General features: G+C 37.7%; 1 protein-coding gene across 15 annotated transcripts in view; it reads right to left on the reverse strand.

Annotated features, from left to right (window-relative positions):
- The window catches only part of MITF (melanocyte inducing transcription factor), a 210,043-nt gene that overhangs the window by 68,337 nt on the left and 121,931 nt on the right, over window positions 1-19,775 (reverse strand). For 13 of the 15 annotated variants that reach the window (XM_023619736.2, XM_023619737.2, XM_070236851.1 and 10 more), the window contains one exon: window positions 15,430-15,679. In XM_023619736.2, the coding sequence (XP_023475504.2) occupies window positions 15,430-15,679 (250 nt within the window). The remainder of the gene's footprint in view (window positions 1-15,429; window positions 15,680-19,775) is intronic. The other 2 variants (XM_070236845.1, XM_070236844.1) reach the window with 1 other exon arrangement.

Here is a 19,775-nt window from a genome sequence, read left to right on the forward strand (position 1 = left end):
TACTTGGAGATGAGATTAAAAATAATTACACAACTCGATTAGCAGTGAAAACCTTCTGAACGCAGATATTGGTTTCCATCAGTTGACTGGCTCTATAAAGAGGGCCCTTGGTCTCGGGATGCGAGGCTGTGCTTAAATATATTTTGAATCTCTACCTGCCTAAAAATAATAATGCTTTCAAAAGCAAACACTTGGGCTGGCCCCATGGCTGAGTGGTTAAGTTTGCGGACATGGCACTGCTCATCAAACGACGCTGAGGCAGCGTTCCACATGCCACAACTAGAAGGACCCACAACGAAGAATATACAACTATGTACTGGGGGGCTTTGGGGAGAAAAAGGAAGAAATAAAATCTTTAAAAAAAAAAAAAGTGAACACTTAACAAAATCATATATGGTCACTTATATTTAGCCAGAGTTCCAGGGCCAAACCTGTTGACTTCTTAGCTTATGAGTGAAAACTTAATTTCAGAATCAGGGAGAATTTTGACAGCCCAAGACCTATTAATTTTTCTTGAAAATTTAACCCCAATTTTTACCACCTTCTTCAAAATTTTCTACAAGTAAGGATTTAACAGTTGCCTAATTTGGTTGTCAATCATCAAAACAACTTGTAAGAATTTTAAGTAGTGGGTGTAATTTGGGAGGAAGCTAAAAACTGGCTAAGCATCTCACTCTCCCCTGAAAAAAAGTCACTGTTAAGGCAATCTACATAGCCAGGAGATTTTTAAGAATAAAAATTCCTTGCTGTTGAAACGTAACTCATGAGCTATCAGTTAAAAGAATCTTTATACATCCCATATACCTCTAGAGAAATTAATTCCAGATTGTATGTAGACTCAACTTTCCTCACCTTTTGCCAAAGCAGTAATCTTTTAGTCATTTCTCAAGAACCCATTATGTGGCTCAATCACTGTGGCCCAGGTGTGTGTCTTTAGTTGAAATGCTGATGACAGTGATCAGCATTAATAAGTATTGTGCCAGGCACAGTACTAAGTGCTTTGCAAGCACATGTCACTTATTTCTCACAGTAACCCTGTGAGCCAGAAACCTTTAGTATCCCTGTTGTGTAGCAAGGGAATTAAGGTTGAAAGGATTTGGACACTGCCCATCTAACTTTGGAGCCCATGCCCCTCAACACGTATGCTGCAACCAGAGAGCAGGTGTGGCATGTCATCAAACACCTTTGGGCAAGAGTTCTTTGAATGAGTTTTAATTGAAAAATAGAAACCCTAACAGAAAAGCAGAGCAGGTCTAGGAAACGAGGGTCAGGATCAGTGCAGAAGTTCGCAAGGGGTGGTTACTTCCGATTTTCTCCTCTTACTAGGAGGGCGGTAAAAATCCGTGGCTCCCGGTGGAAGAAAAGCGCACAGTAGGGCTGCTATGTGAGCCAGGCCTCTTCTAAGGCGGCAGTTGGGTCTGCATGCTGGGTGTGCAAGTTAAGGACTCAAGCATCAGAAAGAGTTGGTCTTTCCCAGGAGCTTCCAAAAATGAACACTGGTTTTATTCCAACCAGGGGGCCTCATGCACTGGATATATTGCCTTCGGGCAGAAAACTAATACTAAAAAAAGAAAAAAGAAAGAGAAACACTTTCTGTTGATGTCAATGCTCCAGTGTAAAAGGCAAAGCCAAGACTGGGGCCACGTCAGAAAAGACCTTTGATGTCAGAGACTGACCATCAAGGGCCCGCTGCTTGGGAAATTATAGATGTTTGGGTCCCTCAGACTCTCAAAAGGCCATTTTGTGTTACCATTTAATGAAATCCAATTTGCAAAAAAGAGCAGATTCCAAAAGTAGAATTTAAATAACACTTCATAGTTTAAAAAAAAAAAAAAGGTTTCCTCAAAAGAAGTAGCTCTTAACCTTTTTTAAAAGTCAAATACTTCAAGGCCCTATTTGATTAGGAGTTGTGCTTTTAGTTTTTGTTGATTAAGAAAATGTCTAAAGGGGCCGGCCTGGTGGCGCAGCAGTTAAGTGCACATGTTCCGCTTTGGTGGCCCGGGGTTCACCGGTTCAGATCTCGGGTGCAGACATGGCACTGCTTGGTAAGCCATGCTGTGGCAGGCGTCCCACATATAAAGCAGAGGAAGATGTGCACAGATGTTAGCTCAGGGCCAGTCTTCCTCAGCAAAAAGAGGAGGATTGGCAGCAGATGTTAGCTCAGGGCTAACCTTCCTCAAAAAAAAAAAAAAGAAAACGTCTAAAAATGAGGAAAAAAAAGAGAAATATATGCTTAGGTATCAATTTGTACTTTGTCCATCAAAGCAGCATCTAAATTTATTTGAAAAAGAGATGTACGGTATATATGTAAGTGAGGTAGATATTTAGTTTACAAATATTTGTGGACAAATGGATTCATTGACCTCTCAGAGCTCCTCCAAAAGCACAATGGTTGTTGCAGCTTAAAGTGGGAACCACTGTGTAATTTTAGAGTTTCTTGTTGTTTATCCCCAAGATTTGACAGGATTAATCTATTTTTATCAACTTTGCCTAAGTATAAGCATGTAATGGAATGTACCCCAGTACAAAGGACTCTCAAGAGCTACTGGATATTTTGCAACTTCTACTGATCAGTTTTACACAAATGCAACATTTCCTTTGCTTGTCTTCCCCCTCTCCTCTCTTCTCAAAGTGCCTACCTCTTGTACCACCGCTGAAGATCCGCCATAGCTCTTTACATGTTTACTGTAGGTCTAAGAAGTCCTACAGTAAAGAAACTTGGTTGACTTTATTTGCACCAGCATTTCCCAATTTGTCTTACGTTTCTTACAAATTAACTTCCAGGTTTCTACGGCAGTGATTCTCAAACATGCGCATGGATTGAGAGCATCCAGGGCCAGCTAAAACACAAATGAATAGCCCTACCCGAGAGTTTCTGACTCAAAAGATTTGGGATGGACTCAGGGAATCTTCAGTTCTACAGAGCTCCCAGGTGATGCAGGCAGACCCAGGCACACTTTGAGAACAACTAAGCTACAGAGCACTTTCCAAGAAACAACATTTAGGGTTAAGTTCTACAGATCTTAGGTTCATGTCAAACTGAATGAGGATTTTACATCAAAATTAAATGCTCTTTCACAATGTTCTAGTTTTTCTCCCATCTATAAAATATCAGTCGTCCTAAGTGTCAATAAAAATGGGCACAACAACCCAGGATCTTAAGACTGTATTAGGAATTTTATCAAGATTATGCCAATTAATGAGTTAAAAAAATTCTGATGGTATATGATTTTAATGCAAACCTGGAAAGCTACTAGGAAAATTGAAATCAACTTTACATGGCCTGCAGGTTTATTAACTGATTTTAAGACGATAATAAAACAAGTAATAAACACTGAGAAAACATACAATTCCAAACCAAGGAAATCATCAAATCTGACAACGCTGTGATTTTTCTCCCTGGAAGTCACAGCACACTTAATATTTTTGCTCTTTTGGTTTTCTTGCTTGCTGTAATTGAACAAGAATGCAACTTTATAGGCTCTTAATATTATATGAAGAACACAATAAATCTCTCCAAGATAGTTTACTAATCCCAACACAATCAACTCATGTTTGCATTAGGAATGACAAAGTACCTAATAAGATATGTTATCATTTTAGGTATATTATTTCTGGTTTAATAAATGGTCAAAAACTACTATCAAAACAGAAAATGTGAGAGCCTAGTGAATAAGAAAAGGAGAAAAAACTGTTTCATTGAATCATCAGCTATGCTGAAAATTCCTCAAAATATACTGCAAGTTAACTGAGAACAGAAATTGTCTTAGCAATATCAACATGAAAAAAAATTGTATCTAGAACTCTGCCAAAAAACTAGTTTTCAATACCCCACGTTAGTTTAGCTACTACTGAATGTATATTTAAATAACTAAGATTAACTAATTCCTTTTCCTTCAATGTCTTTTTTGCACCAAGAACTTTGATGAAATGCTTATACACTCCCAAGGTTTTAGATATCTTCAACACACTGGACAGGTGCTCTGTAAGCCTGATATGTATAAATTTGAAAAGAAACTGGATTGAGAGTATGAGTAAGATGTGTGACTGAGTCAAGGACTGTCACCTCGCTCAGGCCTGAACGGAAGGCTGTTGGCAGAGACAGGTCCAAATGCCAAGTTACCAAGGGTGACTCTTCACTATGCTCTCCCGCAAGAGGCTGTTTTTGACAGGAAATGTCAACCACACATGAGATATGTCTGCTAACCTGAGCTCTAAAGGGTTGTGAGAAAGACAATAATGAGTAACTTTTTGTTTTCTTTGGTGGGGAGGTAGGCAGCAGGAAAACAATAGTATTGGTTAGGTACAAGGGCAGCATATGAAGATGGCCAACTTGGAGATGATAATAATTACTATATTCAGGTGATTAATAGTTAGAAATTATTATATAATTCATTACCAACAACAATAAAGCAGAATCATTTTTTGAGCACTTTCCATCTACCCAGCACTGTGCTAAATGCTTTAGATCTGTGCTGTCTAATAGAGAAGCCACAGGCCACAGGTGGCTACTGAGCACTGGAAACGTGGCCAGTGTGACTGAGAAAATGGATTTTTAATTTTTGTTTCATTTAAATCTAAATGTAAAGACTTATACTCAATTTAGTTTTTGGAAATCTTTTAAATGTTTGAAAAACTTGGGCATATGAATCAGCTTTTTCAACTGTAAATCTTATAAAAGCTAAACACAGATCAAATAATTCTGATGAAAATTTAGCCTCTGAATTAAGATATTCTTCCAGGTGTAAAATACATACACAAGTTGAAGGCTTAGTATAAAAGACTTAACATGAAGACAACATCAAAAAAAGAATGTAAAAAAAGTCTTATTAAAAATTTTTATATTGGTTATATGTTGAAATGATAATATTTTAGATACATTGGGTTAAATAAAATACATTATTAAAACCAGGGTCGGCCCGGTGGCACAGCAGTTAAGTTCGCACATTCCAATGTGGCGGCCCAGGGTTGGCCCATTCGGATCCCAGGTGCAGACATGGCGCCACTTGTCAAGCCATGCTGTGGTAGGCATCCCACATATAAAGTAGAGGAAGATGGCCACGGATGTTAGCTCAGGGCCAGTCTTCCTCAGCAAAAAGAGGAGGATTGACGGCAGATGTTAGCTCAGGGCTAATCTTCCTCAAAAAAGAAAAATATATATATATATACATTATTAAAACCAATTTCACCTGCTTCTTTTTACTGTTTTTAATATGACTAGCAGAAAATTTACATTTACATATATGGTTCACATTCTATTTGTATTGGGCAGCACTACTTCAGGTGAATTATCTCATTTAATCTTCAAAAAGACTCTTCAGAGCAGGTGCTATTACCTCCATTTCACAGATGAGGACACTGAGGTCCAAAGAGAACAGGAAACGTGCCCAAGCTCACCCCGTTAAGTATTGGAGCCTACTTTTATCTGCTTCATATCCTCCAATTTTGTTTCATCTAATCTAATCCTAGATTTTCAACAGGGATGCTGATTCTGGTTGCATCTCAAAGCATAACGAAGCACATCACTTGGTATTAATGGGAATTTGGCATCCAAATAATAATTTACTGCAGTGTTTGGATACCAAGGCTGTGAGACGAAAGTCACAAGGTTCTTTGCTCCTCATAAATTCCATCTTTTAAGATTAACCTGGCTGTCATAAATATCACCAAACACTTAACAATGCAGGAGGACCAAAGGCCATTACTCCAGCCTGTCTTACCAGACGAAGGATTCAAATTAAATTCCATCAAACCACAGTGAACCAACACACTTTGACAAGCACCTCACATCCAAAACCTCCAAGAGCCTGGAATTTTTTTTTTTTTTCCTAATTTGCTCCCCCTTTCTCTTCACCAAGAGACAAAAGAAAGCCCAGTAAAATACTGAATGGAGTAAAAGAAAACACAACAAAGTTAATAGGGGGCTATAGATGGCCCTTCAGAATTTGTAAAAACACAAAAACAAGAGGGCACGTTTCCATCGCTGCACAATATTGCTTTTGTTTAAGAGCCAAGTCTCAGTCTTGAAACGTGTTGGTAATAAATCAGCAGGCATTATTTTAAATCAACCGGTTTTATGAAATAAGCCAAGAGTTGAAAGAGGCAGGACTAATTACCAACATTCCTTGATGAATTACTTAGCGGCGTGTGCTAAGTCAATGTGCGTCTACGTCTTGATCCCCAATTTTATCCCATACTTATTTCCCAGGAGGTAAAAAGAACATGTGGCTAATTAAGGCACCGCTCTCCACAGCCAGAAGTACTCAAGGTAAGATTTCTTTCGAAAAAAAGAAAAGGTTCTTTGCCTGGTACTTATTAATCTAATTTTTACTACTTCACTAGAAAAACAGAGCTAATCTTGTCACCTTTAGGCAGCCTGAACTACCATGCAGTGTTCAGAAAAAATGTTACATATTTGTAATTTAGCCAATAAGAATTTCTTAAGCCTTTCCTAACCAGCAGGAATGTCTCTGGTTTGTCGCTTCTAATTAAGTCTCAACAAAATTTCTAGCTCCTAAATTTTAATTATACAAAACTCAGGGCCAACAGGGGAGATTATGACAAAGCTATGCCTAGTGGTAAGGTAATAGAAATCTGAATTTTGCTTTTCATGTTGGGCCTCTTAACTACTTTTTAACATTATTCACAACCTGGTGATTCAAATCCTTTTATTCATTTTTAATTTTGGGGACCCTTACACCTTGGTATCTTTCCTAGGAAAGACCACTAGGGTTACATAACATGCATAATCTAGTAAACTCACTGACAGAAGAACTGTGCTCCTCAAAAAGTTGTAGGTGAAAAAATATTTGCCAAGAATCCTAAATAAAACGCATTAAGAGATGCTCACCATAACACTAAGAATATATGCATATGCTCTCCTAGTAAAAAGAAGAAATAAAGCCTCTGACCACCACCACTTCCAATCCCAAAACCCATCCCAAAGGTCACTAGAAGAAACAGTTTAGTATAGTTTCATCTAGACCCTTTTCTAGGGCATTCTCTATTTTCTAAAAGAGATTAAACAATTCTTTTCCTAGGACCACTCTCTAAAAGCCTCCTACTTCATCTGCTTCATATGCTCCAATTCTGATTCATCTCATTTTCACACGGTTATAAATTAACACGCAAAAACATCTAACTTTATAAACAAGGTCTCAAAGACTAGTGTATCGTCAGGAGCTAAATTTTCCTTAAAGTTCAGTCTGATACTCAAAGAAGTCAATAAAAAGAGGCATATTCAGGGCAAGAGCCAATATTCTAGCACAGATTGCAGCTATAACCTTGAGCAAAGCCGCCGTCCTGATTTACATACTTTCAAACACAGATCCCACCCTTTATTTTAGTAGGGCAATGTTAAAATTAGATTTTGCTTACACATATCCACAATCTCGACTGTTTAAGAGCATACCTATGGAAGGTAGTCCATCAGTGTTCTTTCAAATCCAAGTCCTTTCTTTAACTGTTGGGTTTAAGGTCGTGAAGAAGACTCATGACCGACCTTTTCACATAGTAATATAAGATTTATTACAGTTGATGTTATTCACTTAAAAGCAAAGAGAAAAACAACCAGAACTGAAGTTGCAGTTTTAAGTGCCAGAATAGAGCAAAACCTATAATACTGTAGGGAGGCAGGGGAACAAGACTATAAACAAATCGTGATTTCAGGAGAGAATTCATACGAAAAGATGTGTGTGAGTCTATCAAATTGAGTATTTCAGAAATCATTGAAAACAACACAGATGTATTATTAAAATATATAGAATATAAAGCATATGAATTATGATAGCCTGGGCCAACAGGATCTTTGAAACATAAGCGATCTTGAGTTATCCTTTTTGGATGTTGTTACAGAGACGTTCACTATAGTGTTTTTTGATCAATAATGATGACTATGACCCAACCATAAATTACCATCATGCTCAACGTGGCCAGGTGGTCTTTTTATACAGTAAGAACACACCTAGCTCTTTCATCTGGCATATCGTGGAGACGCATGGGGACACTGTAATTATTCAATATGGATGGCCTTTACTAATTCCAAATGCTTAAGATCATGGATCCTTCCGTGAAGCCTGTGAGACTCCTCTCTTTGACCTCCCACTTTGCTCTAACATATCTTGTTTCTGGTGATTCTTTAGAAATATTTAGAATACATCCTTGAGCTCTGTAGAAAACACAGGACATAGCAGGGTGTGTGCTTATAGGCAGAGAGGGTAGGGTGTGGAGCCTAACTGTGTGACCACAGTACAATCTCTCTATGCCTCAGTTTCCTCATCTGGAAGATGGGACTTATCCTACCTATCCCATAGGGCTGCTAGAGGGATAAGTGAGATAACAGATACAAAATGTTCAGCCTCTCACCCGATACAGCCAATAGGTAATGTCCATGCAATCACTGCCTTTCCTTCTCCAAGTGACTTCAGGCAGAACTACATTTACACAAGTAATTCCTATAAAAATTTTAAGCTATGACCTGAAGCTCTGTAATAAACATTTGCTACAGGCCCCAGGCTACCATGTCAGTTGAGAGACACAACATTGCTACCTCTCTCTCCTAAAGTTTCTCAGGTCATTCCCTCTAGGAGACATATCACCATCAATGGTTAAGAAATCTGTGCCATGGAGTCCAACTGAGTGGGTTCAAATCCTGACTATCATTTGCTTCAGCGACTTTGGGTGAGCTACATAACCCCTTTGCCTCAGGTCCTACATCTGTGAAATGGGGATGCTAACAATAATTGCCCATAGCTAACCATGACTGCTATTCTAACAGTTCTCCAAGGGACGTACAGACTAGCTGGAATGTAGGAGTCACACCTATAAGAGCCTCGATAAGTGTTCTCTAAACACAACACAAAGAGAGGAGTTGAGAAAGATGCTGAGTACACTACAGGAATGTTTCTCAACCTTTTTTACATCATAACTCCCCTAAGGAGCCTTTTCAGACTTTTTTTTTTTTCCTAACTGCCTCTCCCACCTCCCTATCCCCATGAAATTTTAACAGGCGTATATATTGTGCATCTGTTTGTATACTATGGCCCTTTAGCAACTCACAAACCATTGTAACATCGTAGATACGACTTTTTGCTCTCCAAGAACCAATTTTTGCCCCCTTGGGGGGCAATATCACCCCTGTTGAGGATACATACTCTAGAGGTCACATCACATGAAAAAGAAATTACCATTCAGAGCCAGATAAAAAAGGCCCACTCCAATTTTCAGCCCTCACTCCTAGGCCCTAGACCTTAATATTCTCTTTAAGATGCTACCCTAACCTCCAGTAGTATAGAATTACGAGAAGTGTGTAAATGAAAGGAGACTGCACCTATCAACATGGCTTCCTTTAACAGCCCAAAACAAGCAGCTGAGCAGGTGCCCCCTCACGGAAATCCACAAGAGGACTTCAGTGATCACAAAATAGCTCATAGAGAAGATGACAGAGCTCCCTGTGCCTGAAGACAAGGTGTCCCTCCTAAATCTGCATGGTTCAGGTGTCCACTGAGCACAGCTGCCCCATCCACAACCTGAGGACGTGAAACCACCCATAAAAATGGCCTTGTGGTCACAGGGGGAGAAATCCTTTCCATTTTGTGCCAATATTACGAAGTGAACATGTGATTAGAGCTGATGTTTCAATGTTTTCAGAAAAGTGGAATTAATCATAGGCTTAGCTGTGTCAAGGTTGAATACTTTGTTTTAGATAGCTGCTCCCCGTGGGTCTGCCCTTTCAAGTGGACAAGCCCTAAAAATCTAAGCAAAGATGACTTTCTTCAGCCAGCATTTCCTTACTAGTTACTAGACACTAAAAACAACGTCTAAAATTAATCAATATGCATTTACTGAGATTCTTGCCTAGTTAGCCTGGGTTAAGTTTGATTTCACCAAGGTAAGACAACTCTATGGAGTACCTTCTTGCACCAGCCCTGAGACTACTAAATCCTCACCCACGGGAGTTCGTAAAGCAGCCTGGGAAGCAAAAGGGCCACGAGTCAGTGCCAATGCAAGCTGGTGCACACCCGTACCCTCAGGATGATCTAAGTGCTTTCCACATACAGAGTCAGAAGTCCCCATTCTGCTTAACGAAGAGCAGAGTATCAAGTAATAGTCTCAAAAAGTAGAGACAACCCAGAAGGAGAAGAAATTCTATTTCTTTTGTTCCATTTGCAAATGTGAACAAAGAGAAAGACAGGGTTTATGTGCACCTGATCAAAAATGCCTAGTGTATTTCTTCAGCCCTCGCTCCCACCAAAGGCAACTGTAGGGCTGGAAAGCAGCAGAAGTCAGAAAGGCTGCAGCCCCAACTGTTAGCAGCGACTCCCTCCGGGAGCTCGATGGAGGGAAGGGGTGGAGAGAGAGGCTCTGGTTGGATCCTTCTTCAGCACTGTTTAAATCAGTTCCAAGTTAACAAGTGTGGCCCGTAATTTTTTAAAAAGTCAGTAGGGAGTTGGCCCAGTGGCATAGTGGTTAAGTTCATGTGCCCCATTTTGGTGGCCAGGGTTCACAGGTTCAGATCCCAGGCACAGACCTAGCACAACTCATCAAGCCAGGTGGCAGCGGCATCCCACATAAAACAGAGGAAGACTGGCAACAGATGTTAGCTCAGGGCCAATCTTCCTCACAAAAAATATATATATATTCTTACAATAAATAATACTATTTTTTAAAAATCAACAAAAATGAGTTTTAAAGAGAAAATTACTTAAATTACCTTATCTGTGACACTGAACACGTCCAAGTGATAAGACCAGGAGATTCAAAGACCCTTTAGGGAAACAAGGTCTGGGAGGATGAAGAGCTGTTTGTGGAACCTGGAAACTGAGTCTCTTTGTCTCCCTGAAGACCTTGCAGACACTGAGTTTGACTCGAAAACAAAGGACACTGAAGTTTATAAACAGTCCTGAAATCAAGGCTCACAGAATGTTGGTGTAAGTCACACTGACTGGTGACAAAAGTATATGATGGCCCATGGCAGAACACCATATATGATGGCCCACAGGCTATGGTATTAGAGGAATTCTCAGATGTCCTTTCTTATGAGGACAGCGCCTCTAGCAAGAGATCCCCTAATAAGGGACCAAGGGAAGCCACTCTGAGACATGCTGCATCTGTTCCTGCTTCTTGCAGCCACCATGATGCTAATAAGGTTCTGTATGCCCAGCTAAATGAATTAGGAACAAAATCTAAATGCATGGTTGGGAATGGGAGTAGACGCTTCTGCTAATCCATGACCCACCAACCCACTTGTAACTCCACACACCCTTTTCTGTGTTTCTGTATTATACCTAAAGAATAAGCCACACCTTGAAAAGTCTACACCAGGTAGATTTCATAATTTACAGAGAAAGCCTAGCAATTCAGTCAGCCACCATTTCCCTTACTAGTGAAAACTCAAGGAATGTTGGATGTAGAACAGGGGGTCAAGGAAGCAGGACTTCCATCCCGACTCACTCGAATCACTATCCAAACGATATGCCACATTTATGAGAACCACTAGATAAAGCCAAAGTAAATTCAGCTGACAATGTAGAGGGCCCTGGCAAAATGTGTTTCTGTATCTGATGAACAGCAAGCATCATTTCTAATTCTACAGCAATCTGCCCAACTCTTTGGATTATCTGGGATGGCTTGGAAAAAAGTAAAAAATAAATTCCTTCAAACTACTTAAAATATCTTAAAGTTATCAAGAAAAATTTTTCCCTTAAATTCACATAGCTTTTCTCCTAAGCAGAACAGAAAAATTCAATGTACAATCTATTCCAGAGAGAACACCTTGTTTTAAAATTTTCAAATTCCAAGGTGAAAGGAAGGAAAAGGAGGAAGTAGAGAGGGAAACCCTTGGCAATTCCCTACAAATTTCTGAATACAGAAATGTTTGCAAACTATAAATTAATGTTTTCAAGCTCTAAACTGGCAGAGTCCACGTTGCGGGGGGGAGTGGGAAGAGAAATTTTGATGAACTTGCCAGGCCAAGAGCAGAGCAACCAGGTGCTCCTCTAATCAATTAGTGTTAGAGAGCTGAGAGAGTGAAAACGGATGCTTCACGGTGTGCAGACGATAACACAGTGGTTGGCACGTGATGCTTCTTTAGCTATGAGACCTGACATGTGCCCACAAGGTCTGTCCCTGGTTCCTCTGCTTCTGTCTGAAAGAAGCCAGATCAAATATCCAACCTCAGGTCTGTATGACTTGCATGTCAGCAAAACCTACCTGTAGAAGAAACTGCTTCCATTAATGGTTCTTAATGACTTTTTTTTATTAATTCACAATTTGAAATACAGGATGTGTTCACTACCGTGAAAATGCACTAGGCAATATATTCCAAGTATTGTTTAATTTATGGTAAAGAAGCATCCTTAAATTACAATACCCAATTGAATAAGGTTATTCTTTGGAATCCTAGAGGACACCTCTAAATATATAGCAATAAATATATTTATTTTTAAATATATAGCCATAAGACATCATTCCATGTCATCTAACATAAAAATCAATAACAGGAATAGAGCCATAAATTAATTGAGTCAGTATAGAAACCAGAGGCCAATCTTGCAAAGCTTCATGAATTTATAGACTGAACACTGACCACATGAGGAATAAGTAATTAATTTCCAACCCCTAGTATAAATTCCACAGACTAGTACTAAGTTTACCAGAAGCAGTCAACAATTTTTAAACATGCTTTATAAAGCTTCAGATTTTAAGCATAACTCTGCCAAAGAAAAGGATTAATCTGAAAACTCTAATTTAGCTTTTCAAAATCAGTCATTCAGCCCACTGATAGTACAATGTTGGTAACTTAAATTTGTGCATGTCATCTTTGATCAAGTTCTTGCAAACCAGTGGGAGATGGAAAGATTTAACCAGGATTCTCTAGCACATGCTAGCACGTCTGATCGTATACCCACCTCCACTGAGAAGCAGGTATGTTCTGTTTTCATAGTTTAAATCTTTAAAACTTCAATGAAGAATTTACTCAGGCTACACTATGAGAAAATACTTACTCGATACAATTTGTATCATAATGCACGCAATTAACACACTCGGTATTACCCATTCCTTAAAAACGCAGTTACAGAAAAATGGTCCAAAATTAAGCAAATTTATTATTTTTGTTACTAACCATTTACTTTGTAAAATTATGCTTATGACTTACAAACTATAAAAGGGGAAAGAAAAAAGGACCACATTTCTTTCTTACCTTTCTATACTAATATTTCACAAAAATATTTTCATACATAAAACTTTTGAAAATATATAAACTATTTTATAAAGTACCAAGTCTTTAAGTATCTGAAGCAATCACTTATATGATCCTCTCCTTAAAAGTGTCACTTGAATTTCTTAGAATGTTATCTTATAAGAAATCATATATTTTTATTTAGTCTTTCACTTAAGGGCACTAAAATCTATCTAAATAGCTATCAAACCAATCCACACTGAGGCGCTAACCATTTTTTCTTCTCATTTCTACGACATACTTCACTACTTTCATACACACAAGTTAAATAGAGATCAACTACATTCAGCATGAAATATAAATTTACCTATTGCTCATTTTTAGTTAGATTAGGTCTCCCAGTTCTAATAACTTCTTTGTGCTTTAACTTCGGACATTTTTCTGGCATACCTAAATTGAGGACTGAAGCTCAAGCCAGCGTTACCAGGACACAGCAACATATGAGGAAAAATGGGTACATTATTCAAACCATTTAGCTTAGATTTTAATTTTAACCATTTTCAAAATAACATATTTTAAGTAATAAAAACAATTGGGAATGATGTCCATTTTTAGGATGATATGGAAATGATGTTTCAATAATTTGCATTTGGGTAATTTTCCCACCATTGGATGTAACCGCCTTAATAGCAATATTCCTTTTAATTATTATATTCAATATAATATCAAGTACTATAAACCACTACTAGCAAAACTCCATGTCATCTCTTCTAAAATTTGTCCCTCAGATTAAAAAAGTAGACTATTAAGGTGAATAAAACAGACATATTTCTCCACACTTTATTATTATTTAATTCATATAACTTTAAATAATCTAAGGTATAGACAAAACAATTCATGTGAACACCAGACAACTTAAACCTTAAATCTTAAATAAATAGAAACTTAGTGATGGTCAATTTTCACCCAAGCAAACAGAAAGATTTAATGTATAATCTAGTCCCGAGAGAAAGCTTTGCCTTTACTTGAGAGGAGTGGGGGAAGAATAAAATATCCATTAATTTAAGTGGCAAGATCCAGAATTTCAATCACATTAGAGGAAAACTTTATGCTAAACCTCTTGGAGCTTTTTTGCCCTAACAGAATTACAGTTGGTTTCTCTATGAAAGAGTTTCACTATTTCATCACTATATTTTGAAAGTCTTTGCAAATAAAAAACAACTGACTTTAGATTTGTTTTTAAAGAATCTCTTTCTTACGTCCTGGTAAAGATCGTACATTGCTTCCCAATTATAACACATCAGCCCCTCTATTTGCTTCATTAGTAAACTGTAAATAGTGGGAGATGTTTTTTCCAAGCACATGAATGAATGCAAAGACCAGGAATGAATCACCAGCGACATTGTTTAATGAACAGTAACACTTGGGACTCTTCAGAATGAATCAATTAGGTGAATGGGTTAAAAAAAAATTTTAAAGTAAGGAAATTCCCCTGCTTTCGTTTTAACTCCCTTTACATCAGCCACATTTAAGAGTTGGAATGTTTATCTTTAAACAAGGAGTGTCTCCCCATGTGATGTGGAGGACACACGTATGAGATGGAATTCTATTCTTAGACTTGTTACAATTTTCCCTAGTAATTAGGAGGCTATATGTCCCTGATAGAATGATGCTAACAAGCTCCTGCAGTTTCTACTCTAGCAAGAAATCAAAGAGACCCAAAACAGACAACTCACTTCAGTTAAAGGATTACGCAGACTGGTTATTCAAGTCTTGGAAACTCCTCTACGTACAGTTTTATATCTGAAGAGAGTTTCTAAAAGAGTCAGATTCCAGAGCCAAGATTATATACTAAATAAAGAAAAAAATTAAAAATGTCCATGGAAACTATTGAGGAAAAAATATATACAAGTTATGAGCAGAGGCTCCCTGCAGATAACTTGTACATTTTGAAACTTTCCCAAAGAAAGATGGAAAGACATCAAGACAACACCTATTCCTACCTGCGATTTCTCATGGAACATCAACATTCTTCCCCCATTTAGTGAGGGTTACTATTAAATTTACAGTTACCTTGCAACCTTCTTTTAAAATACAAAGTCATGTAGAAATCAATAAAGTTGGCATTTACAAATATGATTCAGATGGGTCAATATAACCGAATACACATTCAGATAAATAAAACACCTAGATAACAGAAAATGTTGGGGAAGAGAGTTTGGCCCAACCAACAAGAGTGACATACATACCTTAAGGACTTCCATCGGCACCTGGGTGGCAGACGGAAGGGTGGTGGGCACGCTGACGTTTATGGCTGGTGTCTGACTCACGGGCACTCTCTGTTGCATGAACTGGGCCGCCTGCAGCTTCTGCTGCTGCTCCCTGCGCTCCTGCTCCTGCATCTGCTCACGCATGAGTTGCTGGCGTAGCAAGATGCGTGATGTCATACTTGAGGAGCTTATCGGAGGCTTGGAGGCCCCAGGATGCTCCTCGGAACTGCTGTGGGAAAACCAAAAAGCACATAACATTTAGTTTCCTAATGAGACTCCTCGTTTGCATTTTGGGGTATCCTAAAGTGCACCAAACTATGAAATGAGCCTGTGCAAATATAATCAAAGTTGCAGAATAGTACTCTACATAATTGAAAATCAGGAGGTGACAGGATTTAAGTCATTAGTAGTTGAATTAAAATAAGTCTGCTTGATTGCATCTAGGCATTTTTATCATACGGCTTAATTTTTTTTTGACATTTTATATCACATACTACTCATCACCACCAAATATAGTGCCGCCATATGAAGTGCCAAGAAGCAATGAGTCTTAATGGCACTCAGATTTCCACATTTAAAAATAAATTGCTTGATTTGCTTTTGTATAACTGAATCTAACCAAATAACTACTTCTACGGGGTATCTAAATTCCTTGAAGATGTCTAAAATGTTTACCAACACGGAATAGTTTAAAGAAAAGGTGAACTCTGTCATGAGGAAATTTTTCGAAAATGCAGGAAGTAAAAATCATTAAGGAAAGAAGCATTTGGACCAGAATGTTCACACTGAACTCGACCTTAGCCTTTGGGAAAGGGGGCAGAAGACAAGCTGGTTTGACAACCCAATTCTTCTCCGCCTGGTTTTCTTTGTACTGTCTTTTCTTCTGATTCATCTTGGCATGCCCTCTCCTACAAGCACTCTGCGAGTTTCCCATGAGGCCTACTTCTAATGGTTTTGGTACTTACTCTACCCAAAATTATTTAAAATGCACAGACAGTAGCTGTAAGTTAAGAAGAAAAGACTTCCTAATTTTCCTAAATCTGGGTTTCGATGCGTATCTTGCCAGGTCTATGACATCAACAAGTTACCAAACTTCTCTCTGCTTTAGTTACCATATTGGGAAAAGAGGATAACAAGAGTTTTCTACCCCTCCCACCCATTAAACAAAGTGCAAGGTGTCTTTTTTAAAATGTCTGTTGCATCATTTACATTTTAAAGCCCTACCTCTAAGGAACTTTTGAGGATTAAATAAAATAATGTGGAAAAAATCCCCTGGTACAATGAACGCCATATAGTTTGCCTCAATAAATGGTCACTGTTACTATTATTATTATCATTATCTAGAAATTCTAATTGTTTATTTCCAGCAATACAATTTTCTAAAAGATCTCTTTTTAGGGCCAAGAGTACAAAACCTTTACACCTGAAAACAGAAAAAAAGTAACATTTGAGAAAATATTCCCTCCTAAGTCACTCTTCAGGAGAAGTGTCTGCACCTGGTGCTTCCTTCCCTGAGTCTAAACCCCAGTATTGTCTTGACCTTCTTACAAAAGGCAAGATACAGCCTTTAAACCACTGACCATCCTTAGGAACTCCTTAAAGACAGGAACCTTCAAACTCTGCAGGTAACAAAACATGCCAAAGGATGAAAAAATGTTCACGTTTCACCTCACACAGTTCCAGAAACTACATAATAAAAATTATACTAGCAGCTTACCTATTACTCACGACAGGAAATTGGTTCAGTAAATTGTGATAGGCTCACATAATGTAATACTATACAGCCATCAAAAATGGTATATATACATTTATTGTTGTCAATAAAAACCACAGTATAATAAACTCAGAAAAACATCTACAAAATACTATTGAAGGTACGATCCAATATTTCAAAAAAAAATGTTCACAACAAGAAAAAGCATAATGGCAATGTTACTCTGAGCCATTGCTGGTCTGTATTATTATAATCCTTAAAGAAAACAGTATTATCAAAAAGCTGTAAAATTGTTCATACAGTTTCATTCAGAAATTTCATTAATGGACAATTTTTCTAAGAAAATAATTTAAAGTGTGGAAAACCTGACATTAAAAGATATTTACAAATTGAAAAATATTCTAAGTCACCTAAATTTGCTCCCTACATAAGAAAGGTTAAGTGAATTATGAGGGGAGAAGTCGATCAAAGGATACAAACTTTTAGTTACAAGATGAATAAGTTCTGGAAATCTGATGTACAGCATGGCGACTATAGTTAATAATACTGTATTATATACTTGAAATCTGCTAAGAGAGCAGATAAGTGTTCTCACTACAAAAAAGAAAATAAATGGTAACTATGTGAGGTGATGGATGTGTTAATTAGCTTGACTGCAATCATTTCACGATGTACACACGTATCACAACATATACATGTATCAGATCACATTATACACCTTAAATATATACAATTTCTGTCAATTATATCTCAATAAAGCCGGGGGAAAAATAAAACCATTAAAAAGATTTAAGCATAAAATAGGTTAAAAAAAGTAAATTATAATACATGAATTTGATAACATACTACTTTTTTCATTGCACAAGTCCGGAGAGCAAAGTAGGAAATGCATGTAATAAGAGTGCATTTAAAAGTAGGATTCAAAAGTGTATGGACACAAACACACCTGACTAGCGGGCACTATATAAAGGTGATCATAGCTGCCAGAAAGGGAGTGGAATTACAGGTAAATTTCTTTTTCTTTAGTTTTTCCCCCTAAACTATAATAAACCATAACATTTTTTTCAGTGGCAGAACATATGCCACTACCTTAAACTAATTTAAGAACACAAAGAAATGATTTGAGCAATCAAAGTCACCACTTGGCTAGAAGAAAGGAGACTGGATCCGTCACAGACAGTATTTTGACAACAGGGTGGGAAAGGAGTGACTGTATCCACCACGCTGGTTCTCTTGGAAGTCTGCAACATTCCAGAAGACTTAAACCCTTTTTCCTTTATAGTTTCCTACAGCCTCACACAGGTGGAACAATGTGAATACCCCGCTTACTATTTTAATATCATGTGCTCAACCACGCAATAAAAGGACCCAGCCATTACTCAAAATAATCTATTCACCTGGAAGGTTCTACTAAAAGAGCATCAAAAGAAAATGTATTTTCCCACTTTGGAGTATGTGTTCAAAATTCAAATATACTTTCCTAAACGAAGAAAAGAAAGGGGGGTCGGGGGGGTGCACTATTTAAAACTAAATAAATAAATAAACGGTCTTACTATTCAAAGCCTGTCAGGTTAAAACATTCCCAGAGAGACTGATCCTTTTGATAAAAACAGGAGCAAACCTTTGTGCTGTAGCAAATGCAGCTGTGGAATAATCGCACTAATTAGCTGCTCAAGACAAGCCATTGGCTGTGATACTGGGGGAAAAAATCCTTTCAATTAACAGTAAAGCATTCTTGAGACATCTTAAATTAAAATTACTCGTTATCAACCACACTAAGGCTTCAGACTTTAAAGTCGACAACAATATCATTTAAAACATTGACTGAAATAGCCTATCAAAAAAATACGTATTTACACAGTAGACCTGTATAAATAAATGGAAACCTCACCAAAGAAAATCTAGCAGAGTTCAACTAATTGATATTATTCTAATAAATCTTCTCAAAAAAAAAAAAAAAAACCCATGCAAGGAAGAGTGGAGTCACCCCACTGCACACACTCCCTGTGGGATATTTCCATGTTTTTAAAGACGACTCCCAGATTCTCAGCTTTCCTCTCGATCTTTTAAAAATCTTTCTCTTAGAAATAATTGAAGCTGCAATTATCACCTTATAGACCAAAATGAAGCTATCAACACTTCAAAATGTAAGCAGGACCCACAAGCATAATGATTGAAACTCAAAATCAAGATTTATGTGAGAACATTATAGGTGGCTACAAAGCTCATTTTTAAAATGAGGATCTGATGCTGAAGCCACTAATGATAAGCAAGGAGAGTTGTCCAAATGCATTTAATTTTAAAAACTAACTGAATTCATCCAGGACCGATAAAGCCCAATCTGCGTTAGATAATCCTAATTCCATGAGTCTGATTCCTTTTAATCAGATTATGTAAAGTTCATTTATTCAACAAATCGTTATTGAGTGTTTCCTCTGTGTCAGGTGCTGGGAATACCTGGTTTCTAATCTCATAGAGTTTAAAGCTACAGTCACATAATTTTTCTGAGATGCCTTAAAATTAAGTCAATTATCTAGATTACCTGACTCTTACCTAGTTCTACGTAGGAAGGAGTACATCTCACCGTAAGAAATCACCCTTTGAAAGCCAA

This window comes from Equus caballus, chromosome 16 (assembly GCF_041296265.1).
Source record: "Equus caballus isolate H_3958 breed thoroughbred chromosome 16, TB-T2T, whole genome shotgun sequence".
NCBI classification, from domain to species: Eukaryota; Metazoa; Chordata; class Mammalia; order Perissodactyla; family Equidae; genus Equus; species Equus caballus.